This window comes from Dermacentor variabilis, chromosome 10 (assembly GCF_050947875.1).
Source record: "Dermacentor variabilis isolate Ectoservices chromosome 10, ASM5094787v1, whole genome shotgun sequence".
In the NCBI taxonomy this organism is placed as follows: Eukaryota; Metazoa; Arthropoda; class Arachnida; order Ixodida; family Ixodidae; genus Dermacentor; species Dermacentor variabilis.
This window is the reverse complement of record NC_134577.1, coordinates 45,150,065-45,161,677: the sequence shown is the minus strand read 5'-3', so window position 1 is coordinate 45,161,677 and position 11,613 is coordinate 45,150,065. Positions and strand designations below refer to the sequence as shown.

General features: G+C 47.3%; 1 protein-coding gene across 3 annotated transcripts; it reads right to left on the bottom strand.

The window, feature by feature from the left end:
- Positions 1–980: 980 nt before the first annotated feature.
- Positions 981–10,314, bottom strand: LOC142560447 (E3 ubiquitin-protein ligase Siah1-like). Of its 3 annotated transcripts, none has more exons than XM_075672568.1 (6): positions 10,030–10,314; positions 7,626–7,729; positions 7,315–7,529; positions 5,230–5,362; positions 3,633–3,739; positions 981–1,617 (listed from the first exon to the last, which is right to left on the bottom strand). In XM_075672568.1, exons 3-6 carry the CDS (start codon positions 7,487–7,489, stop codon positions 1,244–1,246), a joined length of 789 nt encoding a protein of 262 aa, XP_075528683.1. In that variant the 5' UTR covers positions 7,490–7,529; positions 7,626–7,729; positions 10,030–10,314; the 3' UTR covers positions 981–1,243. The 3 variants fall into 3 exon arrangements, with proteins under 3 accessions (XP_075528683.1, XP_075528682.1, XP_075528681.1); XM_075672567.1 differs by having other exon boundaries at positions 7,315–7,571; positions 7,630–7,729; positions 10,030–10,313; XM_075672566.1 differs by having other exon boundaries at positions 7,630–7,729; positions 10,030–10,313.
- Positions 10,315–11,613: the final 1,299 nt, after the last annotated feature.

The following is an 11,613-nucleotide window of genomic DNA, read 5'->3' as shown; positions in this document are numbered from 1 at the left end:
GTAAAGCACCATAACCAGTTGTTAAAATAAAATAAACCTAAAATCGAGATTATTCCTGAAAAGAACTCAACATATCTCCAATACCGAAACACTGTTGCAGAGATTCCGGGGCGCGTTCCTAGAACGGTTCAGAAATCGAACCGTTCGGACTGTCGCAATGTCGCCCCAGGGCAAGACACGAACCAATACATATCCAATCGTTTTGCCAATGCAGATCAATATCAAAATGTGGATTTCAGTTTACATTCAAGTAGATAAAAGTAGATTTGAGTGGAAACTTCAGTAGCGACAATTATCCGTCAACACGCTTGCTGAATTTCGGTGTACCAACGAACCGTTATGCTGGTTAATGCACACCTTTGCGTGAGCACACACTTCATTCTTAGCAGGGAACGGAACAACTAGTCTCATTTTTACTCAGAGATTCCAATCCGAACGTAATGCTAATTATGGTAACCTTAGTGTACGGCCGCGTGTTGAGGCCCTTGAGGTTTAAAAGAAAATAAAGAATGTTCTCTCGCAGGGAGGATATAACAAGCACTGCGCTTCTGGTAGCGAGAAGGTCACCTACGCGCAATGATTTAGTTGCTTCAAAAGAAGCAATTTCTATGTTCAGTGTCACGTCATTTGTGTTGGCTTTATTCGCGCTGTAATGGGTTCACCAAGTATCAACCAACTTGCCAAGAACAAGCCATCTCGAGGAACATTTCCTTCTCTCCCTGCGTTTTTGTTAGGGCAATCGAAAGGACTACGTGGTAAACTCGCAACAAAAACAATCAGTTTTTTTTCTTCTGCAAAGGAAGCTGCAACACATTCCACGAAGAAAGATTTGTCGGCTGAACCTTGACACCAGCCCACAATATAGGAGGCCATGGCGTCTACGTCGCACGCATAGTTGAAATGCCACGTATGATGGTATCCGCGTGCATCCGAAATCCAAATGCAGGAATCAAGTATAACACGGCCTTTGACACGCCATCTTTGGGCCTTCCCCTAACTGCAGGCACTTTATTTGAGGTTTGTTAAACGTCATAAAACACGAAATATACATAAAAAAGCTAAATATTCATGCAACCACTTTGCATCGACGACATGCACACCGTTGCGTCCATCACATCCCACCGTTGCACCAGCAATCGCAGTGTCGCGTCACACACCGCGCCTTCATCGCTCGTTGCACTTCACACGGAATTCACTCGCGAGAGCAGAAAGGTGGATCACGCAGCTGGGAGAGATGAGACACTCACAAGAGGTCCCTCACGGTCGACTTGATGCGCAGTATTCCATCGCAGACCTGCATCTGATCGTTGCTTATCTCGAAATGGAGGCAGTCGCCGTTGTCCATGGCAACCTCGACGCTGTCCTCGATGGCGAGCGGCATGCCCTCGTGGGCGCGCCCGCCATCGAGCCCGTTGTAGTCCATGTGGTACGCGAACCTGCCCGACGCCTCGCCCGGGCCGAGCGTCTGCATGACGGCGCAGAACTGCCACAGCTCTTCGCCTATCGACGTTCTGCGCAGGACCACCATGAACTCGCGGTCGAAGCAGAGCTGAAGCCGGACCCAGTAGGCGATGGCGTCTGCGCCGTTGGCGTTCACGCGCAGCATCATCTCCTCGCCTGCGCATAAATCGTGAGACACACTCGTCGAGAAGGAAATGAATTCACGGGTATCCAATGTCCAATAGTGCCACTTTAACGTATCGAGGTCCTGTATGTAACACCCCGCATGTCCCCCATATATCGTAAGGGGCATGTCCCATGTGATCCTCCGAATTAACATATGGGGGCCTGTATAAAAACCTTTGATTTCCAGTAGATCATAGCGGGGAATTATATTTTATTTATTTGCATGTTCCTCACAGGCATCTGTTTCAAGTATTGTGTGAGGGAGGGGGACGGTACATCGATATTGTAAAAATATATGGCATATGATATCAAACAAAGAACAGAGAGGCGCCATATACAAACACTAAATGGAACAACAAGCCACTCTTTACTTGCAGAAGCTTTCATCGTGCAGGTAATTTTTCTTTAGACAGACTTAAAATTAGACATTACGCAATAGCGAAGGCATTAGCATGTCGCATACGATCCCCATATGGACATATGGCGTCCGTATCAAAACCTGTGGGTCCCCATTTGTCATATGGGGAAAGTCCCATAAGACACGAACCTATGGAGACACTATATAAACACCTATGTTCCTACGTATCACATGGGTATGCCCCCATATGACATGCGGGAAAATGTGGGCTTTCATATCGAACCCCCGCGCGTTCATATGGTGTTTACGGGTTTTCTTTACAGACACTTCGCGAAGAAACCATTTGTGCAGCGGTCAGTAAAGGTACATGACATAAAAATTGTTGCAGCGCAAACACATGCAACCACAAAGTATCAAGGACGGGACACAAGCGGTGCAAGAAAGGTACTTCATTTAAACTTCTTTCTGGGCGAGTTGGTGCATACTTGACATAAAAATTGTTACAGCGCAAACACATGCAACCACAAAGTATCAAGGACGGGACACAAGCGCTTTTGTCCCGTCCTTGATACTTTGTGGTTGCATGTGTTTGCGCTGTAACAATTTTTATGTCAAGTATGCACCAACTCGCCCAGAATGAAGTTTTAATGAAGCAAAGGTACACACGGTCTAAACGTAAAGTACGGACCCTGAAGTACACTGACCCTTAAGGAGTACTGCAATTTTGCTGTAAGTGAAGGTCCAAACCCTCTGATTAGCAGAAAAAGGTAGTGGCAAGCGTTGAGACGCCCTTAACAATCTACCTTAATATCCACTCCTACAATCCGCTTCATTACACTGGAAGTGAATGCGTCATGACGTCGGGAAATGAAATTGACTCGCTCCGCTACTGCGATCACTGCGCGATTGCCACCGTGGCCTCCGAGATCGCAATGGATACATCTCGGAAGCCACATATCCACGCACTTTCAGAATAAACCTGAATAAAGATTAACAGTTTTATATCCTCCTGAGATGTGAATAGACCTATGAGACATAATCGCTCCCCGAGCCGATTTTCATTGTCCACTGGTACGATGCCGACGCAAAAGGGAGTTTTCGTATTTAAACACCATGCTTAGATGCGAAAATATATGCATCTCTAGGTACGCGGAAGAAGTAACCGTATGCGCATGTTTGCCACGGAAAAAACTGCACTTCATTGCCTAAAGGCAGAGACGAAGATGGAACTACGTGTAGTACATTGTCATGCTGCTGCGTTCTCGATTTTGACACAGTCTCGAGGAATCGGAAACACCGCCGTCTGCGGCAACACAGGTCTAGATAAATTTTGTGTAAGATTTCTAGAAAACGGACGAACAGAATGTAAGTAAATGAGTTCCTTACAGCTACACTTCCACGAAGCTATATGAAGGATGAATATTTTGAATATTAGTTTCAGAGATAATTTTGATAAATTGAACGCAATGTGCAATATATTATACGAGGGGTCTTAGGAGGGCGTATCATTTAATTAACCGGATCACGAAAGCTTCGCGTCCCATTGATTCATTCCGAAACGTGCGTTTGATCAACATAACATTCCACCTCCCCCCCCCACCCCATTTCCCCCTTATATACGCAGTACTTGAGTGGCGCGCTATCTTACCTTGGAACGTCGAAACATGTTGGTGCGAACTGACAAGGTGCGTCCTTACTTCGTGCGGCCATCCGTGCCACTCGCATTGGCGGCTTGGGTACGGGCACCGAAACGGCCTGAATAAACAAATAAAAGAGAACACGGATCATGTCAAGCTAGAGAGAGATTATCAGCGCTTCAGGATATCCAGAGCGTCCAAGTGTACCGAGATGACATGGGCGACAAGATTCCGCAAGCGAAACACAGGCTGGCTGCCGCCATTTTGTAAAATCGGGCATCAACTCTCCCGAGTACAATGTCGTTCCTTTTCGAATAGTTCCCAATTTGAAAGAGAACACGAATTTTCAAGCTGCGCAAATCACTTATATGGCATTTCACACATAGCTTTCGGAACTATGGATCCGGCCGATGGATGGACGGACGCTTATATGCGGCCTTTTTAAACGGGACGGTGGAGGATGGCGTAGAGCTTGTTATGGTTACCTTTCTTTGGCGCTTATATTATCGGCTCATAATACCTACGGTAAGTGTTAACCCTGCAAAGCCCGTCGTATCATTTTTGATACGCTGAATATGATGCTTAAAAACTTATTTAAGCCGTGAAAACGCAATAAACAGCCTACTACTAGCGTTTATGATGTGCTGTAGGGAGTTATCAATTGTCGATAGTTCACTGAATAATTGCTAATTACGTAATTGCCGTACTAATTGATTCTGACTCGATTAGTCCACTGCTTTCTTCGTACCAGTAAACTCTCCATGGCTAAAAAATGTGAGCCAGCTGTTTCAGTTTTCTTCACTAGAAAATAGGCGTTCGTCAAGTTTTCTCCCAAGGCACCGGGTTCTTAAACATCATAATGTGGCTTGGAACAGCCACGGTGCTTTGTATTATCCACGGTGCTTTGTATTATCGTTAAATTGATTTCATTCTTCGCTGTTCCATCGCTGGCTTGTCTTCTAATGCGCCTCTCCTACGTAGGTGCCGTTTCTGTATCGCCAACTTTACGTTGAACATGTCACTGTCCACGCCGTTAACCAAATAGTTTACTCGTATTTGCAGCATTGCAGCACCTTTTGTGCGTGGCGGACTGTCCAACAAAAAAGAGGCACAAGTTCCCGGATTCTACACGTAAGTAAATGATCCCGTTCCTTCTCGGGAGATTTGAGTTGCAGAATATTTGTGCCGTGCCTAAAATCGGCGATTTTCTTCGCGAGTCGGTGATCCTTACGCCATAGAGTAAACATCGTCAACTTAATGGACAGGCACACCGCGAACGTCTAGCTTAATCGAGCGTTGCTTTTTAGCGCTCATTCAAAACAGGTTCAGCAACGTTGCGTTTTCCTCAGTTGGTGCGTCACAGTCCTTAGTAACATTTCGTTGACAAATTGAACATGTTCCCGCCAGTGTGCGCAAGCGGCTTAAGCAAACAACCCCTAACACACGTTCCCACTGCAGTAATACATGGGTCTGCTTTTCCTGAGGGCATGAAGGTAATGTTCATAATTGTTGCCAGGCTAATACGAATTTTGTCCTCTGGTTTACTTTTAGAGGTAAATAAATACCATGTCCTACAAGAAGAAACAACAACAGCAACGAAAAACTGACCTGAAATCGCAGTTCTCTTGGTGTCTTAGCTTGTCAGCTGCAGATAGCCTCGACGGGCAACCCATGACCTTGAACTTGCACGGGAACCTGGCCTTCTCGGACAGTTTTTCCAAGATGAGGTTGCGGATATCGCCTGCGCAGAAATTGCGCGGATACGCACACTATAGCGAAGGTTTCATCGCAGGAATCGTTTCATTCATGAGGTACATGCAGAAAGCCGAGTAAGTTACGGCTGCAGAATGAATAATTTGCACTTTAGATAATTTTGAATTATATGCGTACTCCAGGCGCATTTCCGCAGTCGCCATGATAAAGTTCGAAGTGCCGTATAATGCCCAACTATGATAACATCGTGGCCGCGCGCCCTACACTGTGGGTGCGAGAGAAAGCGTGCAAGGGTTATCAGAGAAGGATGGTGGGTCGTTCTCGCGCGTGCAAGGGGGGGAATGCGGGAAGGAAGCGCGCCGTATTCCACCGCCCGCAAGGTAGCAGGAGGACCCATCTTGAAAGCGATCTGCTGTAGGTACTGCACAGATTCTAGGCGCTGCTAGGGCTGATGCGTTCGTGTGCGCTGTGTTCACGCCGCTTAGTTCGCGCTGAAGCGAGAGGCAGCACGAAAGGAAATTCGCTCGCTGCTGCTGCCGCACTTCCTTACGCCAGCGTTCTGACAGCGAGTGTTCGCACTCGTCTAGTGACGCGTGTTCACGTTTGCCTGTGTGCGCATGACGCCATTCTTGTTAAATTTAGTCAGTAAGCGAATGTTTGCACGTTTTTACGGCCGATAAAACTGCTATCCTTACTTCGTATGGCTGTCTTATAATCGATGGTTCGCCTTTCGGGCGAAACTACGACATCTTTCCGTCTGCCTGGAGAGTTCTTGCTTATCTAGCAAAGTCTGAAAACGTGGGGATTATTGTGCTCGATTCGCATCGGGATGAAGCCGCCGCTGGAAGCTTAGCAGGCGCCTTTGTAAGCCTGCTCCTAGTTCAGTTAGCGGCTGAAACACGGCCGGAAGCAGCCACGTATCTGTGCGCTGTGCCTTGCGGATCAAACCTCGTCCAAAGGTACGGTCCAGAATGTGCGCCCACTAGCATTTGCTCAAGTGCGAAGTGCAAACAACGTGCCATTATTCAGCACACTTTCGCTGGCACCTCCGGGACACCAAAGGTTCGACGTGGACTGCAAAGTTGAAACCTGTACTGATCCGTGGGTTGGAGGCTCGTCGACGGCCTCCGAGTGCCGGGAGTGTAACTATATTTGCGATAGCGCACAGCCGATTTTGTACGCAAACATTTCCCGGTACGCTCCAGCCTCGGTGGTCCTTAACCATCCTGGTTCCAGCAAGCAAGTCGAGCAGTTTTTTTGACCGAGCTTATTGCTGCACGTTTTTGCAGCGCACGAGACGTGAATGAGAGTGAAATCTTTTGTATTTATCGCAGTGCATAACATTACTCGCTGCTAGATAGTTGGTTCATATTGGAGGGACAAACATTAATGATCGTGAAATGAAGACGAGTTCCGTTTATATGTTACGAGCTCGGTCCTTGCCTTGATTTCGCACTCGATATGTGCTAGGTTTACGACAGTGAAAACGAACGTTTGAGCCGCACGGTACACGCAGAACACTCAAGCGAGCGGCTAGCAGGCTGGCGTAGTTTGTTGGTATAGCGGGTGCACTCCCTGGTCGCGCTCGCGCGTAATCTGATACTGTCTACTGCCAAACCGTGATGAATGCGCATGAGATCGCATATCCTTTGTAATTTTCCTATGCCACGCGATATTGCGAGGATGTTTAGACCTAGCACGGCAGCGATGGCAGCAGACGACTATGAAGTGTATCAGCTATACCTACGCACACAGCTTTTCTACACATTATGAGAGTGCTCTAGCCTCTCTTTCGGGCTAAAATAGTTTTTAGTGTGTCCGATATTCCGCTAAATGCAGGTATAGATCGGGTGGGTGCAAACGTGAGCGACCTGCACGGTCCATCCGGCAAAACGCCAAGTTCCCCCGTGTTTACCAGAATACCGGACATTCCAGAACTGTCTAATGTCAGCGGGACCACAGTCGGCGCAATCCACTCACCCAGCGCACTTCGGCAGACGGGACAACTTGTGACGTTTTTTCTGCAGTTTGAGCATAGCAGGTGGCCGTTGCGACACTGCAGGATGGGCGGCAGTACGGTGTCCGAGCACACGGGACACTCGAACAGGCTGTCCACGCTGTCCGCAGTGAACGTAGTTCCGTCCTGGGCCGCCATCACGGCTTCCGGAAGGCTTGCGGCTGTCGCAGCTCTTGGCCTCCGGATGGATGGATGGATCAATTGATGCTATGAGCGTCCCCTTTGAATCGGGGTGGTGGGCTACACCAATAAGCTATTTTGCCTAATTTCCTACCTACCTCCGTTGGTGTCCGCTGGCACCACCTGGCTCTCGACCTCCTGCCCCCTTTTACTCGTGCTCACACTTCCGATGGGTCTTCCTGACGGTGGGTGGGATACCTTTTAGATCAAAGAAAGAGAGAAATGAAGTTTACTAAGGCTGCACATTGGGCTTGTTGGCATGACACACTGAGGGCCTTAGGTGCAGCGCCACTGACACTGGGCGAAAGAGTGACACAGAATACACACATGCATGGCGGTAACTTTCAACAAGTTTGCCTGCGGGATGAAAACACGCATATAAGCTCCACTAGGTGCGTAGCAGAACGCGTGCTGGGAGCACACTTACAACGTGTATCGCGCCATAGTTGGGACCTATCTTGCGATAAGAACACAGGCCATGCACACATATTGAAACTATTTTCTCGATAATGAGCTCGATGGTTTGCTGATGCAAGCGTCACCATAGATGGCTATGCGCTGTGCTTCAATGATAAGCTCGGTCAACTCGTTCACGTTTTTACAGATAACCACTGTATCGCTGAAGGTACTGTCTACCGTGTTTGTGGCGGTGCGCGATGGTTTATCGCGGAAAACAAAAGCACGCCTAAAGAGAACCGCGTAGCACAAGAAATTAAGATCTTGACACGCTCTGCGGTAGACGCCCGCTCAATTTTAATTAAAATATTGCAAGGGTATACACAAATATATTCTTAGAAAACAATCGGAAAGACGGCCGTTGCCGTAGCTCGATTGCTTTAACATCGCACGCATAATGAGAGGGTTGCGGGTGCGGCTCCCATTGGCGTCAAGTTGTCTTTCACTTATCTTCTCTATTTGGAACAGGAGGGTGATAATAAAATTTACCCGTCATCCACGACGAATTCTGTACTTCAGTAAAACAAAGAGACGCTTTTGCTATGCTTGTGCTGGTCCTCAGTGAAAAAAAAAAGTAAGATTGAGTCCCTCGGTTCTGAATTTCGTTTCGTTAGAGTGACACAATAGCATTCCAACGCACTATCTCTCTTCTCGGACTTGAATAGAAAAGCCAGGTAAGTTTTGCGATCTGGCTATCGGCTCTTTTCTGAAACGTAGTGTCGAGTTCCGGGATTTTTTTTTTCTTCTCTTTATCGACGACAGAACAGACGAGGAACCGACTGTACGTACGATAAGGAAAGATGCGAGAAGTCCGCGCCGCCGTATTGTTTTCGTGCTGTCGACAGCCATACGAACCGCTTAGGCGAACCTTGCTCATCTCTAAAATAAAGAAAAGGTTGACGTGGCATTGATAAATACATGACGACAAAGAACTTTTTCGTCGCTGAAACGGGTACTTCAGAAATACTGACATATCCTCTAATGCTAACAAAAAGAAAAAAAAACGAGAGCGTCAGTAGGTGTGACTACATTTAGCACTCTCCTTATGACGTGTGGCTTGCATTTAATTAAAAGGTATTCTACGATCTATACAAGTGCACAATGTTGAGAGTTAAAAAAAATTGATGTGCTTATCAGTGCTCATCAAGGCACTGATAAGCACATCAGGTACGGCAGTGCGAAGCTGGAATTTGGATTGCGAATATGATATCTCGTTAGGGAAACCATCGAACACTTCAGAAATGATGGTATCACACAGCTTTTTTTCACAACCTAGTCCAGATGTGCGCATAGTCTGTCAGACGGCAGCACAGAGAAACCAAACCACGACGGACGTTTCAAGCGAGCTGCCACTGGCATGACACGCTCCCAGAAAAGGCAAGGAACAAAATGAGCAAAAAGGAATCACGTGTAACAGAAAGGTAGCTCAAGTTGAAAGATGCCTGCAAGGTGCCGGGGAAAGCGAGTGCAAGATAATAAATGTGAACTACAGGAAAACCACTATCACAACCCAGGAAGGTCATTAAATTCACAATTTCGTCGCTGGCAAAGTCGGTCTTCCTTGCTGCGCACTACTGAGTTACAAACATCTACCATTCCAAAGACGCGCTGTGGGGGAAAAATATAAAAAATAGAGTTCTAGGTGAGGGAACGCAAGTGGTTTGCGCACGCAAGAACACAGTTTGCTTGGGCTTTGCAGAGACTCAAGCGTCTTGCGCCCTCCCAAACGAAACTCTCTAATATCGCAGAGTCTGCGAGTTTCAATGTGTCGGGATGTGGCTTCCACATCCGCTGTGGGAGCAAGCTTCTCGCTATCCTTCTTTTACACCCATTCACAAGCATTCGAGCAGCGCAACGCTCAAAGTGCTCAGGGCGCAAATGTGTACTACGTCTGCATACATTATATCTCAACAGCGCGAAAACAGACCGCACCCTAGAGGGGAATACACGCAGTTCGTGTGTCTGTCTCGTTATTCTTCTGCTGCCTGTTTCGCGTCGTTCGAAAAACGAGGCTATACGCGAGAAACTTGTAAAGGACTTACCGCCTTCGGCTGATCAGAGGCGCTCGCTTTACGAGGACGGTCGCTGTCCTTGGGAGGGTGTCACCGGTGCGTTTGCAACGGCCCCAGGCTCAAACTGCCTGGCGTGGGCTTCTGCTCGCACACACCCGAAATCTAATCACGAGCGCTATAGATATATGCTGCCCGGTCGGGCCGTGGAACCTAGTCAAGGCGGCAACAGGGGCGCTACACTTTCCGTCGCTGGCGCAAGCACGCGGAACTTCCTGCACACTGGTCGACAGATAAGCGGCAGCCGTCGCCGCGCTACGGTTTGATAGCGCGCGGATTTGCGGATGATGTTGGAGGCGTGCAATCCGCATAGAGAGTGGCGACCTCTGTCGACTTTTTTCCCAGTGAGCAGGAACGTTAATCTAGTAGTAGTAGTAGTAGTAGTAGTAGTAGTAGTAGTAGTACTAGTAGTAGTAGTAGTAGCAACCAAAGTGGCGCTACTACTACTACTACTACTACTACTAACTAGTAATAGTAGTAGTAGTAGTAGTAGTAGTAGTAGTAGCACTAGTAGCTAATGTAAGTTCGTGTTCTGTGCGATGCTGCGTGCGAAACTGTAGTAACAGTTTGGAGAAATCCCTCTCCAGGATATACTCTCTTGAAATTTTGCCTTCTCTAACTGAGACACGTGCTACGTTAACGAGCACTTTTCAGCGCCTTTTCAAGCAGGGATGAGCCGTTATGTTCTAATGCTGTTGGGTAGCCCCGGAATTCAGTGTCCTGCTAAAATTGCCAATGTCTATGCTTATACTATTACTAAATATCATGTGTGCAATATATTCAACGTTGCTAGTTCTCTTATCGCAGTTTTCATACTGTGGGCCGCCGCCCTAGCGGATTGCTTCGGCACAGAGTTCATCGGCCACTCCGAATCTGAAATTGGAATTCACTATAAATATCATCATCATCATCATCATCAGCCTGGTTAAGCCCACTGCAGGGCAAAGGCCTCTCACTATGAATATAAAAATGCGCATTTCATCAACGAAAATCTTCCTCTTAAACTAATTGACTGCATCCAGCTTCCTCATTCTATGTCCACTCCTTAACGAACCTGAAGAAACGTTGCAGTACGAATATGGTTAAGCACAACTATCGACTTACCGCTAAACTTTTATGATAACTTATTAAGTAATTAATATTCCGACTTGTATTTTTCGTGTTACTTATACACACTGAATGTATATACTTAAGTCCGGACTTATCACAGATCCCTCCTTCAGTCTCTGACTTCGTGTGGGACCTCCTCCTGTCGATACGTATACGTGTGGCCCAGATTTGTAACGTGCGCAACAAAGCGACAACATAAACAGACTAAGATTATAATAACGTCGCTGGCTCTTGGTTGCGCGTTGAATGTGACGCGGCATTCGAGCTTTTCACGAGCTACGTCAGTAGACGTTGGCTGCCGAGCGCTTGTCGCGGGCGAGAGCCAGAGGTCGAGAAACGATCGTTGAACGTAACTACAAGCACTACAAGCGTGTAACATCGGTGTCGATTTCGTGCGGACGCAAGCGACGACTCCTGTTTCAGAAAAGACAGCTCTTGGCATACTCC

Excerpts from the sequence above, each read along its gene's own strand:
- LOC142560447 (XM_075672568.1), bottom strand. The coding sequence starts at position 7,489 with ATGGCGGCCCAGGACGGAACTACGTTCACTGCGGACAGCGTGGACAGC. Across the intron at positions 3,740-5,229 it reads CAAGAGAACTGCGATTTCAG|GCCGTTTCGGTGCCCGTACC; the intron begins GTCAGTTTTTCG and ends TTGTTTATTCAG. Across the intron at positions 1,618-3,632 it reads ACATGTTTCGACGTTCCAAG|GCGAGGAGATGATGCTGCGC; the intron begins GTAAGATAGCGC and ends ATTTATGCGCAG.